The sequence below is a fragment of the Muntiacus reevesi genome, chromosome 21, assembly GCF_963930625.1.
Source record: "Muntiacus reevesi chromosome 21, mMunRee1.1, whole genome shotgun sequence".
In the NCBI taxonomy this organism is placed as follows: domain Eukaryota; kingdom Metazoa; phylum Chordata; class Mammalia; order Artiodactyla; family Cervidae; genus Muntiacus; species Muntiacus reevesi.
In genome coordinates this window covers 32,586,751-32,606,802 of record NC_089269.1, presented here as the reverse complement: position 1 = coordinate 32,606,802, position 20,052 = coordinate 32,586,751, and the positions used below count along the sequence as shown (strand labels likewise).

At 39.6% G+C, this 20,052-nt stretch overlaps 1 protein-coding gene across 2 annotated transcripts in view; it reads right to left on the bottom strand.

The window, feature by feature from the left end:
* Positions 1–19,676, bottom strand: part of USP25 (ubiquitin specific peptidase 25) — a 157,262-nt gene extending 137,586 nt beyond the window's left edge. Inside the window, exon 1 of one of the 2 annotated variants that reach the window (XM_065913813.1) lies at positions 19,258–19,676. In XM_065913813.1, coding sequence (XP_065769885.1) covers positions 19,258–19,302 — 45 coding nt within the window. In that variant the 5' untranslated portion in view covers positions 19,303–19,676. The remainder of the gene's footprint in view (positions 1–19,257) is intronic. The other variant, XM_065913815.1, reaches the window with a different exon arrangement.
* Between the last annotated feature and the right edge of the window lie 376 nt (positions 19,677–20,052).

The window sequence follows — 20,052 nt, the reverse complement described above, 5'->3', positions numbered from 1 at the left end:
TTGGCTCCAAATAGGAAAAGGAGTGTGTCAGGGCTGTATATTGTCACCCTGCTTATTTAACTTATATGCAGAGCACATCATGAGAAACGCTCCACTGGAAGAAGCACAAGCTGGAATCAAGATTGCCAGGAGAAATATCAATAACCTCAGATATGCAGATGACACCACCCTTATGGCAGAAAAGTGAAGAAGAACTAAAGATCCACTTGATGAAAATGAAAGAGGAGAGTGAAAACGTTGGCTTAAAGCTCAACATTCAGAAAACTAAGATCATGGCATCTGGTCCCATCACTTCAAGGCAAATAGATGAGGAAACAGTGGAACCAGTGGCTGACCTTATTTTTTGGGGCTCCAAAATCACTGCAGATGGTGATTGCACAGCGATGAACTTAAAAGATGCTTGCTCCTTGGAAGGAAAGTTATGATCAACCTAGACAGCATATTAAAAAGCAGAGGCATTACTTTGTCAACAAAGGTCCATCTAGTCAAGGCTATGGTTTTTCAAGTGGTCTTGTATGGATGTGAAAGTTGGACTATAAAGAAAGCTGAGTGCCGAAGAATTGATGCTTTTGAACTGTAGTGTTGGAGAAGACTCTTGAGAGTCCCTTGGACTGCAAGGAGATCCAACCAGTCCATCCTAAGGGAAATCAGTCCTGGGTGTTCATTGGAAGGACTGATGTTGAGGTTGAAACTCCAATACTTTGGCCACCTGATGTGAAGAGCTGACTCATTTGAAAAGACCCTGATGTTGGGAAAGATTGAGGGCAGGAGGAGAAGGGGACAACAGAGGATGAGATGCTTAGATGGCATCACCGACTCAATGGACATGAGCTTGGGCAAACTCCGGGAGTTGGTGATGGACAGGGAGGCCTGCGGTTCGTGGGGTCGCAAAGAGTCAGACATGACTGGGCGACTGAACTGAACTGAACAGGATAAGGAGGAGGGTGTAACCTTCTGAATCTGCTGAATCTGAAGGGCAAGACACAATGTTCAAAGAGATTCAATGGTTTGCAAACACCACAAAAACCAGGAAGTGAACAAGCCAAGACCATATAGGCCTTCAGATTTCTTCCTTGATGTTATTTTTACTGAGTGACGATATCCTTAAGTACCTATTACGTGTAAAATCCAGTACTGTGCACTTCAAGGAGAAGAAGGCATCAGTAACTTCAATATAAAGTATGGATCAGAGTGTTTCACAGAATTCTTTCCTTCCCCTGTTGATCCTATATAATACTGGGTCTGTTTTAAATCTATTTACGTTAAAACTACAGCATATTTAATATTGGTGTAACTTCTTGAAAATGCAAAAAAGGATCACTGACTTAAGGCAAAAAAAAAGAATAGAGGCATTTATTATGCTCTTGCTGCATCATGCCAGACTGTTTTAAGTGCTTCTAGTATGTAATCTCAAATAATATGTGCGCACATGCACACATGACAAATCCTCTAGAAAATCACTCTCATCTTATAATGAATAACATATTTAAGAGACTAACAAGAACAAATGCAGAAATGATTGTCTACTTTTTCAAATTCCATAGTCCATGTGTCTCCCACATTTTCTCCATGGTATCTGATTTTGGAGATTAAAAATGCAGTAAAAAGTAAATACTCAGTCCCAAAATCCTTTACTATGTTGACATAAAACACTTTGATAGTGGTGTAAGAAAACTGGAGCACTGATGACCACGAGGCAGGAAAGCTTTCTGTGTTAAGAGGTGAGTGACTCATAAGTCAGTTTTTGGTTCCTTTGACTGAATTTCTAAATATAAATAAAACAGTTTAGTGCAAAAGGAAGAAAAGAAAGGTTTCCATCTTCAGGGGGAAAAATGGTAACTCTCTTAAGAACCTCTAAAATAAAACTTGAAACATTTCTAAGAAAAAAAAAAAACAATTTGATAAAAATTCCAAAGCATTCATCAACTTCAGAATCACACGACTTAAATTTCAGAATTAGCATTGCTAGGCACCAAATGGTAAACATTTTAAAGTTCACTGACAGATAATTTCAAGTACATAATATATCCTTCATGTAGCTCATTGTAAGACCCAAAGCTGCCTCTAGCCAGATATATAAGGAAAAAAAAGTCTTCATTTCATAAGTCTTGTATTTTAAACTGTAATTTTAAGGAGAACAACATGAGAACCTTTCACTTCTCTTCATGTATAGTATTCTACGACCTCTCTGAGGAACTTACCTACAGTATGATCCTTCTTACAGCGTAAAGGACCCGTTACATGCCCCAGCTACTTCCAGCTTGACCTTACACTGGTTTCCCTCTTGCGCCTCCTCTTCCAGTCAGGGTCTACACAGTACTACTCTGCTCCCTAACTGAAAGGTCTGAGGATATCCAGTTGCTTTCCGTTCAGGTCAGAGGTTTCTCTGACACTGACCACGGACTGTAGTAACACACAATGGCTGATCGCCGGGCTCTCCATGGAGGGAACACAGGGCATGTTCCCCTCGTCACTGTTCCTGGGGGCTAGGTAGTGCGGTGTGCGGCCTGCGGTAGGAACACAACAAACATGGACCAAATAAATGAAAACCAGCCTGCAGGGGTGAACCGGAGTAAGCCTCACAGGGCCTGAGCTCGTCCACAGCAGAGAAGTACAAACTAATAACTGGAGAAGGGACCAGAAGCACGCATAAATCACAGCCAGGTGCTCAGCAAACTTTCTACACTCCGCTACATTGCACCAAGAAGTCCACAGAAGGCTTTATTGCCCAGTTCTGGTGATGTCCATCCTGCCTGAAGGGGAGTGTACAGGACAGTACTGTTGAAATTTCCAAATTCAAATAATCTACATATTAATCTAAAAAAGAGATGTGGTATCTTTTATTTTCTACTACCATAGAATTAAGGTTCATCTCAATCTTTTTGGGTTAACAAAACTTCAGCATTAAAAGAATCACATACTTTTATGGATGTATAAATCTAAAAGTATGCTTTTTGTATTCTTCACTATTTACATTTAGCCTTAGAAATGCCAGAAATTCTGAACTTAAAGTCTTTTCCCACGTTTTTATAGAATCCAGATCTACAATCTTAAGCATTATGTAATCTTAAAAAAAAAAAAAAAAAGAATAAGGTGAAGAAATGAGATACTTTGCTCATCCTCAATAAATGTTTCCATCATTCCTCATTTCAGAGTTCATACCCCACTGCAGCCCTTTAACCAACCTAACATCTGCATGATGTCCATGCCCTGAAGAGAATCCTCCATCCTTATTAACCGGCAGACAAAAGATATGCAACAGAATTAGAAGCTAAACAGTTCCCCCCAAATATACTGTTTTGTGTGTGAGTACTTAGTCACTAAGTCATGTCCAACTCTCCGTGACCCCATGGACTGTAGCCCACCAGGCTCCTCTGTCCATGGGATTCTCCAGGCGAGAATACTGAAGTGGATAGCCATTTCCTACTCCAGGGGATCTTCCTGACCCAGAGTGATAGCTAAGTTCACACAGAGTTAAATACATTTCTAGGCCAAACAATAATCTAATACCATGAAACATGGTTTCTATGGGAACATGCATTTAGAGTTACAAAAACCCAACTTGCAAAATCTTTTGGAACAGTGTGTTTTTAAATTAGAATGCCTATATTCTGGAAAATGTGGGTAAACAAACCCACATTTCATGAATCAAACTGTATCTGTGAACTGCGATCTCTACAGTTTAAATCAAGTGTATCTTTAACTTGTTTTTGATGCTAATGATTTGATTGATTCCTAATATATCTCTCCCTTGTCCAATTAAATCTTTGTGTATCTCTTGGTTTCTGTACTTAAAAATCTTTTTATTAATTTTCAGTCCAAAAATAAAATCCCTTATACTGATATAGCAAAATTAGCATGCTCTAAGTAGAACTTTCAAACTAGAATACCACATAACTCCTAGCAGCTCTATGTGTCACAAACAATTCCTTAAAACAAATACAGTATTTGGTCATCCTAATTACAAATACAGTACATCCTATTGACTGAACTTCCCTGGTAGCTCAGATGGTAAAGAATCTGCCTGCAATGCAGGAGATGAGGGTTTGATCCCTGGGTTGGGAAGATCCCCTGGAGAAGGAAGTGGCCACCCATTCCAGTATTCTTGACTGGAGAATCCCATGGACAGACCATAGGGTCACAAAGAGTAGGACACAAATGAACCATTAACACTTTCACTATTGACTATTAGAAACTGCAGTATTCTAGATATACCGCTAGGTTTAATAAAGCATGTGCTCTATACCACTTTCTTTCCCAGGCCAATAAAAGAGTCATTTACATAAGTGTCCAGGCTCTAGCACCTCAGCACACATGTCCTCAATCATAGGCTTCAATCATAGTTTCTTCAATAAGAAGTGAATCTCAGTCTCGGGGCTCCGTGAGACCACTCCCAAACGTATTTCTTCCTCTATTCTTTAGAGTTCTTTAAATGACAACTCAAATAACACTTTGTCATTTGTTACTAGTCACTACTGTTTTGTATTAAACTTTCCCCGTTCACATTACTGTGCAGTTTCTATGTCCTAACTGGACTCTTACTCATACAATCAACTTCCTTAAAAGCATTTTTGGTATTCGCATAATATATTAATGATACAATTCTGTATTTTTAAGAGAGAAGTATCAAAAACAATCAGGAAGGGGGAAATTAACCATATATGGCTAGCTTTTTCTTAGAACCACCACTTATTGAGCACTTACTAGAAGTGTACAAGGCACTAGAGACTTCATTACGTAGGCATGATGCATTAAATCATTGGCTACTGGTGGCTGGACTCAATCTCTAGTCCCTCTTTCCTCCTTGGACAGGGGAGTGGGCTCTAATCATAGTGGTTTTTCTGAGGTACAGCCCCCATCCTGAAGCAATCTAGCCCCCCAGGAGTTATCTCATTAGCATACAAAAGACAGCAAATTTCTGTAGCAGAAACCAAGGAAGAGACTAAATATTTATTTAATCTTTCACTGTTTCATTTAGATTAAAAAAAAAAAACGCCTAAAAATATACAACAGACATTGCATTTAACTTATTCACAAAACAAGCAGACTCACAGACTTAAAGAATTGAATCCTAGGTTGCCAGGGGATAAGGATGAGAGGAAGGAGCAGCCGGAGAGCATTACACCACAGCCAGCCTGCTACCTGTAGGTACACCAAGGCACCAAATTGTTTTGTTTGTTCTACTCATGGACTTCTCTTTGCTTCAAATGATACCATCCATCTCCCTATACATCTTCGACATCACCTCCTCTGTGAGGTCTTTCCTGTTCTTAGATCCTCTCCTTCGGCCTGTATATATCTTGTACATACTTCACTTAAAGAAAGAAGTAAAAGCATCAGTCGCTCAGTCATGTCTGACTCTTCAGGATCCGTCGCACCCCAACGGGTTTCTTTGTCCTTGGAATCCTCCAGGCAAGAAAACTGGAGTGAGTAGCCATTCCCTTCTGCAGAGAATATTCTCAACCCAGGGACTGAACTCAGGACTCCTGCACGGCAGTAAGACTCTTACTGTCTGAGCCACCAGCGAAGCTCCATATGCGTCACTTACCTTCTAACATAATGCATGCATGTCTGGCTCCCACCACCACCAAACTGTAAGCCATTTTACAGTGCATTATTTATACCTATCTGCTTAAAACAAAGAATAAATGAATGGATAGATGTGATCATAAGAGATAACTGGATATCTAAGCAGAAAAGTAAAAAAGTAATTGAAACCTTGAAACAAGAGTTTATGTGAGGGTGAAAAATTTAAATCATTTTGAAAATACAAATTTGGTAGTAATCAACATATACAAATGACAAATTACATAAACACTCAAAGCTTGCAAAGTAGAAGGCAGAAAACCAAAGACTAAACCCTGAAAAACTCCTACAATTAAGTAAACACAGTCTGTGGTATTAGCAACCAAACTTTAGTATGTTGTATAGCCCAAATGTAAATACTTTAAATATATGTACTGAAAATACACAGCAAAAGCTGACAAGCTTACAAAAACCTTGCCCATACCTAGGCCTACTTGCTAATGTCTTCTTACCCATCAATTCTCAACTTCCCTGTGTTTGTAGTACGTGTTTAAATACTAAGCATTTTTGGCAGCACACTCAAAAAGATCTGAAACCATCACCACAACAAAATTCAACAACTCTTAAGGGAGATGGCAATAATTAGAATGCAATAATTCCTCCAGTACAACAATACTGTCCCATGGTGTCTGCAAAAGCAGTAATCACACTGTTCAGTAGTATCCCACCCTCCTGATTATCAAGGCACTAAGACGTGCTCATAGCAAAATACTGGCAAGTTTCAATAAATAATATGTATTCGGCATTAACTTAAAAGTAAGGTATAACTGTAACAAGTCTATTCCGCTCTACACTAAATCACAAAACCTGTTCAGAGGAGAAACTGGAATAAGTATAACACATTTACTGAAGTACAGCAAAATAAAGTTTTATATTATGATCAAACCTGGGGGCACATCTCTGAAGATTTTTGACAACAAAAAGGCTGAGGACACTACTCTAAGACAAAGGCCATCAAATAAGTACTGAGGTTACAGATGGAATGTAGATGACAACAGCAATAAAATCTATTCTGTATGTTTAATAACCATATTTTGTAAGAATAATGCTGATACATATACATTACTTTCCTTGTTTGGAGCTGCAAATACCAAGTTAGCTTCTATAAAACACTACCATCTGTCAAATTACGTTAACCTTGTTATTCTGATAGTTTTTTTAAAATTTTGGTTACATCTAAGTTATTAGTGAGCCAAAATCTGTCATACCTCTCCAACATGACCCATACATCATTCGAGATAACAAGGGAACATTTTATGCAAAGATGGGCTCAATAAAGGACAGAAATTGTATGGACCTAAGAGAAGCAGAAGATATTAAGAAGAGGTGGCAAGAATACACAGAAGAACTGTACAAAAAAGATCTTCATGACCCAGATAATCATGATGGTGTGACCACTCACCTAGAGCCAGACTTCGTGGAATGTGAAGTCAAGTGGGCCTTAGAAAGCGTCACTATGAACAAAGCTAGTGGAGGTGATGAAATTCCAGTTGAGCTATTTCAAATCCTGAAAGATGATGCTGTGAAAGTGCTGCACTCAATATGCCAGCAAATTTGGAAAACTCAGCAGTGGCCACAGGACTGGAAAAGGTCAGTTTTCATTCCAATCCCAAAGAAAGGAAATGCCGAAGAATGTCAAACTACCGCACAATTGCACTCAGCTCACATGCTAGTAAAGTAATGCTCAAAATTCTCCAAGCCAGGCTTCAGCAGTACATAAACCATGAACTTCCAGATGTTCAAGCTGGTTTTAGAAAAAGTAGAGGAACCAGAGATCAAATTGCCAACATCTGCTGGATCATTGAAAAATCAAGAGAGTTTCAGAAAAACATCTATTTCTGCTTTATCGACTATGCCAAAGCCTTTGACTATGTGGATAACAATAAACTGTGGAAAATTCTGAAAGAGATGAGAATACCAGGCCATCTGACCTGCTCTTGAGAAACCTGTATACAGGTCAGGAAGCAACAGTTAGAACTGGACATGGAAATATGTCCATGCCGGGACATGCCGGGAGATGCAGGTCAGGAAGCAACAGTTAGAACTGGACATGGAAGTATGTCCATGCCGGAAGAAATATCAATAACCTCAGATATGCAGATGACACCACCCTTATGGCAGTAAGCGATGAAGAACAAAAGAGCCTCTTGATGAAAGTGAAAGAGGAGAGTGAAAAAGTTAGCTTAAAGCTCAACATTCAGAAAACTAAGATCACGGCATCCGGTCCCATCACTTCAAGGCAAATAGATGAGGAAACAGTGGCAACAGTGGCTGACTTTATCTTTGGGGGCTCCAAAATCACTGCAGGTGGTGACTGCAGTCATGAAATTAAAAGACACTTGCTCCTTGGAAGAAAAGTTATGACCAACCTAGACAGCATATTAAAAAGCACAGACATTACTTTGTCAACAAAGGTCCACCTAGTCAAAGCTATAGTTTTTCCAGTAGTCGTGTATGGATATGAGGGTTAGACTATAAAGAAAGTTGAGCACTGAATTTCATGCTTCTGAACTGTGGTGTTGAAGAAGACTCCTGAGAATCCCTTGGACTGCAAGGCGATCCAACCAGTCTATCCTAAAGAAATCAGTCCTGAATATTCATTGGAAGAACTGATGCTGAAGCTGAAACTCCCAATATTTTGGCCACCTGATGGGAAGAACTGATTCATTTGCAAAGACCCTGATACTAGGTAAGATTGAAGGCAGGAGGAAAAGGAGAAAACAGAGGATGAGATGGTTGGATGGCATCACTGACTTAATGGACATGAGTTTGAGTAAACTCCGGGAGTTAGTGATGGACAGGGAGGCCTGGCGTGCTGCAGCAGTCCATGGAGTCACAAAGAGTTGGACACAGCTGAGTGACTGAACTGAACTGAATTACATATGAGATTAAATCAAAATGGACTCCTATTCATGGAAGAACAACATAAAGGGAGCAAGAAAAATGCTGAAAATGGAAAAAGAATCTGCAAAATATGTAAACTGAGGGAAAAAGTAGTATCTAAACTATAAAGAATTCCTTCAAATCAAAAAGGAAGAAGTAAAACAACTCCCTCTCCCACCACCCAAACATCCAGAAACAAATGTGAATTCCACAGGAAAAAAAAAAAAACAATGGTTCATAAACATATAAAAAGATAACCAATTAACCTATCAACACTAGAATGGTTAATGGTTCATAACTATAAATGTACCACCAAATATGCTCATATGCTACCTTCTCTACCCCACTGCAGCCTAAAACGCTCAGATGCACTGGTGCCCTCGCTCTGAAGCCACTAGCAGGAATGGAAATAATCAGTTGTATTAGTTCTGCAGTTTTATTACCAACTTGAAATCCTAGCCCACTGGGGAAGAAGTCTGGAATTCAGTTCTTAGAATCTGTATGGAGCAATGAGAACAGAGTTCATAACCCCAGGAGGCCTGCGCAGAAAGCTCCTTCTTCCATCCCAAACTGGTCATTTTAGACCTGAGGCAGTGGACTGACGCTGATTTCTTTTCAACGCTTTTCCTTGGCCCTGTCTTGACCCAAAGCCTTTCTTTAAAGCCTTGCGGGAAGACTTCAGGGGTCCTCTTTCTGAAGTGCCAAGACCAGCTCAGAGGCCTCCGTGGAGGATACAGAAAGACACATACCCCAGCCCAAGCTTGTTTCTGTAGCTCCATCTCAAAGAAAGGTGACATTTGATTCTGCATGCACTCTGGTTCAAATGATGATGCATAAACTTGTGTATATGCAAGTGTATGGTTGGTTCTCACATTGGTATAAGCACAGCACCAGATCCTGGCCACTAATGGTTCTTCATTCCTGGTCCCTCCCTCCATACTCCTCTCCCACATCCTTCCTCTCTACCTAGGATCTAGCTCTCAGCTCCACAGTCAATCTTGCCTTCAAAGCTAGTGCCACTCAGCCCAAATGACCCACTTCCAAGCTGGACAACACCAACAAAAACCCAATAAATAAGAAGCTTCTAGTTCAAAACAAGCTACTCTTCTGTCTTGCTCCCACATGGAGCAAAAACCATAAGAAACGTCTTTCTCTGCTTAATTGTTTACCTGTCCACAGTTCATCCCACCCCATCACTGGTACCCCAAATTCTCTCCAAACTTCCAAGCCAACTACAATGTGAAAGCATTTTTGTACCCTACGGAACAAAATAGACAGCATATTATTATTTTGTGTGCAATTAATAAAGAGATTAATTTGGTGTTAGTTTGAGGCATGAAGAAGAAAAGGCTTTTCATTCTTTAGCAGGGAGCCTTTTTATGAGGCATTATTAGAAAAAATACAAAATGAAGGAAAAATTTTGTAACTTCACTTTGTTTTGTAAGCATACAGTAGTAAAGTCAAGTCACTCAGTTGTGTCCGACTCTTTGTAAACCCAAGGACTGTAGCCTACCAGGCTTCTCCCATGGGATTTTCCAGGCAAGAGTACCGGAGTGGGTTGCCATTTCCTTCTCCAGAGGATCTTCCCCACCCAGAGATCAAACCCGGGTCTCCCTCATTGTAGGCAGATGCTTTACTGTCTGAGCCACCAGGCCCCTAAATGTTTTTACCTCTGGGAACATCTTTAACTTTTTTGCCATATTCAGACTTCGAAAAATAAGTAGCTTTTGTTATTGCTGATCCTGTGAGAATGTAAACCTGAATAATATATGAGAAACAATACTTAAAAATCATCCAAAAAATAGCCAATAAGCACATAAAAAGGTGTTCAAAACCACAATTGGGAAATATATACTGACACCACAATGAAGTACCACTGCTTACTAAAATTGCTAACATATAAAAGTTGATAACACTGTTACAAAGATATAGACAACTGAAACTCTCATACATTCCTGATGGGAAGGTACAATCACTCTGAATAACCATGTAACAATACCTTACAACAGCTATGTACATGCCCAAGAAAGTACCATTCTTCCCTGGTGGCCAATGCAGGGGACTCGGGTTTGATCCCCGGTTTGGAAAGAGTCCACATGCTGCAGAGCAACTAAGCCTGTCTGCCACAACTCCCGAGCCTTCGTGCGGCAAGCACTGAATCCTATGTGCCTAGAGCCTGCGCTCCACAACAGGAAAAGTCACTGCAGTGAGAAGCCCGTGCTCCACAACCAAGAGGAGCCCCAACTTACAGCCACAGCTAGACGAAGCTCAAGAACAGCAACAAAGACCCTGTGCAACCAAAGAGAAACAAAACTTTAATCTAAAGAAAGAAGTAGTAGTACATCAGGTACCAAAGTAAGAACTGTCCTTTTAAAATTAGCAATAGAATAGAAACATCCACCATCATCACTTCTAAACACTTATCAGACGTCTTACCTAATACAAGAAAAAATGAATTATGAGCATAAAAATCGTAAATAAAAATAAAACTGTCATGAATTATTTACACGATCTTTATATAGAAAAATCCAAAAACATCTCTGAAAAAAAATCAGAAAAAGTTTTAGCAAAGTGGCTAGATATAAAATCAATCTATGAAAATCAGTTGCATTCATACACACCAGTAACAAATAACAAACATTTTAAAGCACTTTATAATATTGTTACTGGAAAGTATCAACTATATAGGGCAAATAATGTACATGAATTCTACTGTGAAAATCATAAACCAAGTAAAAAAGATTTAAGGTGGCTTAGTGGTAAAGAATCCACCTGCAATGCAGGTGACGCAAGTTTAACCCCTGGATCAGGAAGGTTCCCTGGAGACGTAAATAGCAAACCACTCCAGTATTCTCGCTCCAGGGAAATCTCATGGACAAAGGAGCCTGGCGGGTTACAGCCCATGGGTTCGAAAAAGAGTTGGACATGACTTGGCAACTAAACAACAAAAATATTAAAGTAGAGCTTAAAAAACAACAAAAAAAGTTCGCCCTGTTCATGGATAGAAAGACTCAACATCATAAAAAATGTTAATAGTTCCAAATTGGTCTGCAGAGTCAATAAAATTGCTTAAAAAAAAAAAAAGAAAAAAAAACTCAAACAGGGTTTTTCAGAGAACTTGGTAAAACTATTCTAAACTATCTAAGGAAGATAAAGTACCAAAGCACATTGAAAGAAGAAGAGCAAACTTATTTTTTCAGTACAGAGATTATTATGAAGTCTTAACAATGAAGACAGGATGGTATTCACAAAATGAACCATGGAACAAAACAGCAAAGGGGGAAAATAAAAAAGCATTTTCCACAAAACTTTTACATAAGACAAAGATGGTATGTCAGTTCAGTGGGCGAGAGCATTAACTTTTCAATAAGGTAAGATTAACAACAAAAAAATCATGCACAGAATGAAAATTAAATTGGATCCCTAACACATCAAGGCACAAAAATTAAGTGCAGATAGTATAAGGTCTAGATGTTGTAAACACAACTTTTAAAACTCTTATTATTATACACATAAATTTCATTTATATAGCAAGGTGAAAAAAGTTTCCAAAGTTAAAATAACTAAAATTTAAAAAATATGTGCCTTTGGAATCAGAGAGGCAATAAAAAGGAAATCAAAGAGGGAATGAACACAGGATTCAAGCTGATTACAATCTCAAATGAAAATAGAGGGATGGGGTGAGGGGACTATATGGATAGATATAGGTTACTTTTAAAGTTCTCACTTTTGCCTTAAACAATGGGTTCAATGTGTGCTTATCATCAAAGATTAATATGCTATTTCATAAATAAATGAAAACATGGGCACTGATAGCTGATTATGATCCAACGTTTATGATTAATTCCATGCTGTGTACTTCAGAACCAACTAGAATATAATTAAAACAAACCTGACAAAAAGTATCTGATCACTTATGAAGGAAGCAAATACAGAACTGGCATACAAAAATAATAATTTTAGACAGAGCAAAAAGTTATTCTAGCACATAGAGCAAAGGAATATAAAAAATACATAAAATGAAATTTGAAGCAAGACAGAGAGATGAATGGAATCTAATATTCAAATAATGTCGTTTCAGAGCAGGAAGAAAAATGGAATAGAGTAACAGTAGTAACTTTTAAATATATATCTTTTTCCTGAGAAGAACACTATAGTTTTCAGATCAAAATTTTTGTCAGAATGGTTAAAAATACACACACACACACGAAATTTCTGAATTCTAAAACCAAAGAGGAAATCTTATAATCTCTTATACAGAGAGTCCTACAAGACTGAGAACACACACACAGAAAGTTAAATTATCTACCAAAAAAAAGTCAAACAGCATTAAACTACACAGAAAAGCACAGCTAAAATTAAACATCTAAATACATATATTAAAAAAATTTACTAGCTACTAATATGTAACACAATTAAGTAAAATAACATTTTTGACGTAGAGTACATTGTAAAAATTTCTTAAATCACTTAAAATTACTATTCCATATTATTCCATCAACTCAAGAAAGATGTAAGAAAAAATATGCTAAGCAGTCTTATTGAGAGCACAGGGAAGGAGAGAAAACTCTTAATTATTACACAAAAACATGTTAAATATATTTGTTTAAAATTTAAAGAGAAGAAAAAGCTCTTTAAATAAATGAAAATCAGATGGCAATAAAAAAGATTAAACATGTTATCACTATATATATGATGAAATCTTACTAAACGACCAGCAAAATCACAAATTTAGATTAGATCCTTTAGAAATACAAAGATAATTTGATGAAATTATATTAAAAGTAGAGACATCAATCTTGCTCAGAAGATATAAAGATAAAACCATGAAATATTCAAATCACACTCTAAGTGCTCATGTGATATATACAGAACTCTATAACTCAAAAAATACATATTCTTTTCACATGATTATTAAAAACCTCATGTGCTTAGTCGTAAGAAATTCTTAATAAATTTCTAAAACTGTTACAAATCACATTCTCTAAACAGAATGTTTCAAAACTAAAAACCAACAACTTTTTAAGTTCAACAAAAAAAGTAAAACAAAAAATATTTTCAAATAATGAAAGAAAAACATTTTAAGATACTAGCCAAAATTTGGAAAGCATAACTAAAACGTGCTTTAAATAAAGCAGTCAGCCTAATGAGAGTCACAGTCATCCAAACTTCAAAGTAACAAGTACTTAGGTTGAAAGAGCAAAAACAGTTAAATGCTCCAAATTTTGACTGATTTAACTTAATGCTACACTAAACAATTCCAAAAGCGTAGGAAAAAACAAAAAAAGCTTTCTAATCTTTGTATGAGCTAATCTTAGTAGCCCATACACATATAAAAACAAACCTTGTAACAAATCTCATTTAAAAACGAAGAATCTGATTTTTAGATTAAAATTTAGTGTGATGAATTCTGAGGCATCAGGACTAATCGCGAGCCAGAAAGCAATATAGATGAATGATTAATGGCAGAAGCCCCCGAGTCTCAGAGTTTAAAGCCCACCCTCAACATACACTAACAATGAAATGTTGCTTTAGTTCTCTAATACTTTTTCCTCAACCAGGATGTGAAAGTAAAAAAAGTGTCTACCTAAAAAAGTGGTTGGGAAGATGAAGTTAAAAAGAAATTATAAAATTCTTTACACTCTTTCTTAACATAGTATGTAGTAAATATGTTACGTGTTATCCATTACAATTGTGCTTATAAAATATCACCATCAGTTGTTGCCAAAAAAAGAAAAAAAGATATTTGATAAAGAGTCAACATCTAAACCTGATTTCAAAGCATTTAAAAAACTTGTAACTATAAGGACATTTCATATTACAATGAAACAATACATTACAGGCCCTACTATTGATCCTAGTAGTATTCTAGTAATAGGATACTAGTATCCTAGTACTCTTAGCTAAAATAATAACATATGGAAAAAGAGGTGCCAAAATTGACAAAGAGGAGGACAGAATGATAATTATTTGCAAATGATATGGGCTGCATACAAAGAATATTGCAGACCATCAGAATATTAGAACTAATGAAAATTCATTAAGACAATGGGATACAACCTTAGTATAGAAGTCAAAACTAGGTAGGAAAGGAGTGAAAGGGGAATAAGCAGCTGGAGCCTGCTGTCTCAGTAAACCAAGTCTTATGCTAATAACAAGATAACCAACCATTTAATACTAAACAATGTCCATTTTATATAATGTTTACAGTGATTTATATAAGGTTAACTGTCTCTTTAAATGCTATATTATATTTTTATAACTTCCAGTTCAGCTGCTCAGTCGTGTCCAACTCTTTGCAACCCCATGGACTGCAGCACGCCAGGCCTCCCTGTCCATCACCAACTCCCAGAGTTTACTCAAACTCATGTCCATTGAGTCGGTGATGTCATCCAACCATCTCATCCTCTGCCGTCCCCTTCTCCTCTCCCCTTCAATCTTTCCCAGCATCAGGTTGTTTTCAAATGAGTCAACTCTTTGCATCAGGTGGTCAAAGTATTGGAGTTTTAGCTTCAACATCAGTCCTTCCATTGAACATTCTATAACTCTAGACAATTCCTAAATTAGAAATACTACATTATTGTAACTAAGAAATTTACCCAGAATTCAGCTTGTATTATTTTTCAAGTTTCAACTCTTAATTTGGTTAGTCTGTGACTTCCTTCCCACCTAACCCCCAATATAATTAAATGAAAGCTGACTGTTGATCCATAAGATTCCTTCTGCCTCTATCCTCTTCTTTCTCTTTTTTATCCTCCCTGTCTGGAATAAACACATGCTTAGCTCCACTAAACATTCAGATCTAAAAAAGTTGCTCATATTTAATCATCTATCTTCAAGGCTTTAAAAGTAGATTCAGAGGCATTTAATGACTTGCCCGAGGTCATGGAAAGGGATTGAGATCAACCCACATCCTAGTCTTTCACTACACTGCCAATATTCTAACAGATGTCCACAATTTCAAGTTTTCATTGTTTCTCCATGTGCGCTAAGTCACTTCAGTCGTGTCCGACTCTGTGTGACCCTACGAACGGTATGTAGCCCGCCATGCTTCTTTGTCCATGGGATTCTACAGGCAAGAATACTCGAGTGGGTTGCCATGCCCTCCTTCAGGGGATCTTCCCGACCCAGGGATGGAACCCACATCTCTGATGTTGCCTAAATTGGCAGGCAGGTTCTTTACCATTAGTGCCAACGACGAAGCTCTTAACTGTTTCTCAATCATATTAAATTGTGAGATTCAGTTAAGGAACTAAAATAACCCCTGCAGTTTGCATTCCTTTTAGAAAGCACTCACTCTTTATTTCATTCATCAAATATTTACTGAAGCCTACTATGTGCAACCAGTCCATCCTAAAGGAGATCAGTCCTGAATATTCATTGGAAGGACTGATGCTGATGTTGAAGCTCCAATACTTTGGCCACCTGATGCGAAGAGTTGACTCATTGGAGAAGACCCTGATGCTGGGAAAGATTGAAGGCAGAAGGAGAAGGGAATGACAGAGGATGAGATGGTTGGATGGCATCCCTGATTCGATGGACATGAGTTTGAGCAAGCTCTGGGAGTTGGTGATGAACAGGAAAGCCTGGCGTGCTGCAGTCCATGGGGTTGCAAAGAGTCAGACAAGACTGAGCAACTAACCTGAACTATGTGCAAGGAGCTGTTTAAAGTCCTAGGGTGAAACAAAATAGGTCAAAAAAAATTTTTTTCTTTTTATTCAACTCAGGAGAATACAGTTAATGTAAATAGAATCCAGCTCACAGCTCTTCAAATTAATCTAGTCTCTGGGAGAATGCCTTTTATTGCTGTCCTAAAGAATTCTCTTTTGGGACCTGAATCAATGAACCAAATTTCTGAGATGAGAATCCTACACTTCAGGTAAATATCAAGCAGAAAGGCCAAATATACACATTCAAGACCAAATTTATGACAGGACTTAACCTTAGCTAATCTGCTGCCAACTCCAATTCACCTGTATCATCTTAAACCTCAGAAAAACAGCTCTTTGCAGTTTCACTTAATCTCACAATCCCCTGCCAGAGCCAAACTTGAGCAATCAAGCAAAGAACACATCAGAAGAAAAGACACCCCTTGCCTTATGGTACATTGTGACAAGCTACTTTGTAGGTAAACAAAAGACCTGTGAGTTTTGTGCTACTTAAAAAAAAAAAAAAAAAAAAAAAAAAAAACCTGAGTGTTGTGCTACCTTTTTTTTTTTTTTTTAAATTATAATCATACATCCTTTGGGAAGAAAAAAAAAATCTCACAAAATAGGAAACTGTTCCAACAACCAGACTATAGCTCGTCACATGAAGCTAATATTATACATGAGCATACAACACTTTTTTAAAGAGCAGAAAATAGGCTAAAATTTTGGTTATGCAATATGCACTAGACACTTCTCGTTTTACTAATAATTCAGTTTCCATTTTAAAAACAAAGAGTTTCACTTTTGTTTCTTCTAAAGTAGTTCACTTCCTAGTTACTCTTGAAGTCTACTTCCTAGTTACTAGCTTAGTGGATTTTAATGTCAGTTCATATGAAGTAGATGGTTTAAAGTATTTGAACCTGTATGAATATTTTAAAATAGTACTAATATGAGTAACAAAGTAACAGCATATTAATATGGCAAGCACATTAAATGTTTCTTTAATACATAAAGACCATGATAGAATATAAAAATAAATCCAACTGTATTGCTCTAAAAAATGTCCACAATCTCAACGAGATGATACGACACATACTAAAAACAGTGTCAAAATGATAGTATTTTAGACTAACAACTACTCCCTTTGCGTAAGGAGGGGACTCATTAAACTAGGAAACTGGACTTGATGGCTAAGATCACTTTTAGTAATTTGATTCTTGACTCAAATTTATGCATAAACCTCTGAAATGGGCAGATCTGCATTATCTAAGTACATTAGTCAAAAATCAATTTAAAAAACTCACAGATTTTTTGCCATTGCTTAAATCTGACATGTGAAAAATATGAGCTACATTTCCCACTTTGAGAAAAAAAAGAAAGGCTTTAATACTCAACACAGAAGAGAACTATAAACCCAAGCCTACTAAATATTGCTCAGTATACTACGGCCACAAGATCCTCCTCTAAGTATTAACACTTTGTCACATACTCAACATCAAAAACTAAAGTTCAAGGTATTCAAAACAGAATGGAGGGGATTGGGAGATAAACTGTTCTAAACTCCCATTATTAAACTAGGATTATTTCACTGTAAATAAACTGCAGTCTGCAACGTCTTCTAAATTAACCCAGTCACTCTTGTTTAGTTGCTAAGCGGTGTCCTACTCTTTGCCACCCCATGGCCCCATGCCACCCCAGAAACCTCCTCAGGCGTCTCTGTCCATGAGATTTCCCAGGCAAAGATACTGAAGCGGGTTGCCTTTCCTTCTCCAAGGGATCTTCCCAACCTAGGGATCGAACCAGAGTCTTCTGCAATGCAGACAGATTCTTTACCACCGAGCCACCTGGGACGCCCAAATTAACCAATAACTATTAACTAACACACAAGAGTTTCAAGACAACTTCCCCAAGGTGCCTAAAATAACAATGCAGAATGCTTGCTTTCCAAAATTCTTCAGCATCTTTAGTTACTTCAAGTACTACCATAAAATGCTAAAAATATCTCAAAGCAAAAACTTAGCATGCTGTGAGTATACACAGTCCATTTTATGACAGTAGGCCTTATTCTAAAATCAAGCACAGGTACGAAATAATGATGCCAAAAAACTACTGATATCAACACCACAGGGTGGGGCATTCACACTATCCCAGAAAAATCGAACAGTTCTAGCAGCTTTTCACAGTAAACCCTGGTCACCACCATAATTCCAAGACGAGGAAAGTAATGTCTTCCTTTTGCCCAAAATGTTTTTCACACCAATAACCCCCTCCCAAAAAATTAAGCCATAGCAAACGACTCTCCAGGATATGGTGCAATTCGTGATAATGCACTTGAGATTCCGAAAGCAAAATCGAGGGGGGAAAAGTACCACCTCTCACTTAAGTATACTTAATGGAAAAGATTTGAAGCTTCACAAACCAAGTTTGTTTTTTTTTCTTTTTTTTTTTAAGGGAGTAACCTTTTTAATGTGTGACCGAGGCAAGAGTAAACGGTGAGGATGGAACAAGGTCAAACTTAGGGGACAAAATATACCTGAAATAAGCATGGCCAGAAAGGTCTCCTTCTTAAGGGACAGTTTCTATATTTAAAAAAAAAAAAAGGAAAAAAAAAAAAAGAACAAAAAGAAAGAAAAAGGAACCAACCAAATCCTCTACTTTTACATTGAGTCCACCTGGTTCCTGTACCTGCCCCGCCAGACAAGCAACTCAATTCCGGTGGAGACTCTTTTGCAAAATAGCAGACCTGGAAGGCTCCTGTCTTGGAAAGAAAACTGGGTTCACAAGGGATGACAACCGGCTACTCCTTTTTCTTAAAAAATAAAAAAGGACGAGGAAGATAAAGTTTAATTAGGAAGTCATATAGAGGAGTGTAGGAATGTGAGGTCGCGCTCAACAAATACCCGGCACCGCCGGTTACAGGAAAACAATTGGCAAGAAGGAAGTGGACTGAAACCCGCTAACTACACCCCGCTTTCCACACGCAGCCCGGAACTGGGCACGACGCCCCCAAAGCGGGCAGGGGCGGGGGACGGCGGCGCGGGGAAAGCTGGGGCCGCGGAGGCCCGGGCGGCGGGGAGGTCCCGGCCGCGGCGGGGGAGGGCGGCACCTCGGGCGGAGGAGCGGGGCCGGGTCTCCTCACCTTCTGCGCCGCGCTCTGCTGCAGCACGTTCTGCTCCACGGTCATGGCCCCCGCCGCGCCGGCGTCCGGCTCCCCGAGCCTCCGCTGGCCCTGACTGCCACGCTCCGCCGAGCTCCAGGGAGCGGCGCGGACGGCCGGCGAGGACAGCGCCCCCGCCAGCCAGGCGCGAAGGCGACGGCGGCTGGCGTGCGCGGGCACCTCGGGCTGGCGGCGAGGCGCGGACACCGAGGGCCACGGCGGCGGCCCCACGACTTCGCGCGGCCCGCCTCAGCGCGGCTCCGCGGCCGCGGCCCGGGCCATGAGCGGGCGGTGGACGCTGGGGGGCGGGAGGGCGCTAGCAAGCCCGGACGCGTCACGCGCGCGCGCGCGCGCTCCTCCGCTGGCGGCTCGCGGGCCACTGCGGGGAAGGGAAAGGGGACAGAGGGAGCGGCCGGCTAGAATGGCGTTGTCCTCCTCCCACCGCAACTCCTCCTCCCCTCCCCTCCCCTCCCCTCCCCTCCCGTCCCTCAACCGCCGTCACCGCCCCCTCCTGGCGGCTCCTCCCCCGCCAAGCCCCGCCCTCCGGCTGCCCTAACCCTACATTGTGACCCCGCGGGGCGGCGGGGCGGGAGGCGGGGCCGCTCCGGAGCCCCGCCCCCCGTCCCGGAGTCCCAGCGGGTGGGGCGAGCTAGCGCCACGCGGGCCCGGCTTCGGAGCCGCCCCTGCGGCAGGTTGCGCGACGCGTACCCGCGGCTCCACGATGCTCCAAGCCAAGGCCCGAGGGCATCGTGCCTCTCCGTGCCCAGAATTTGTCGG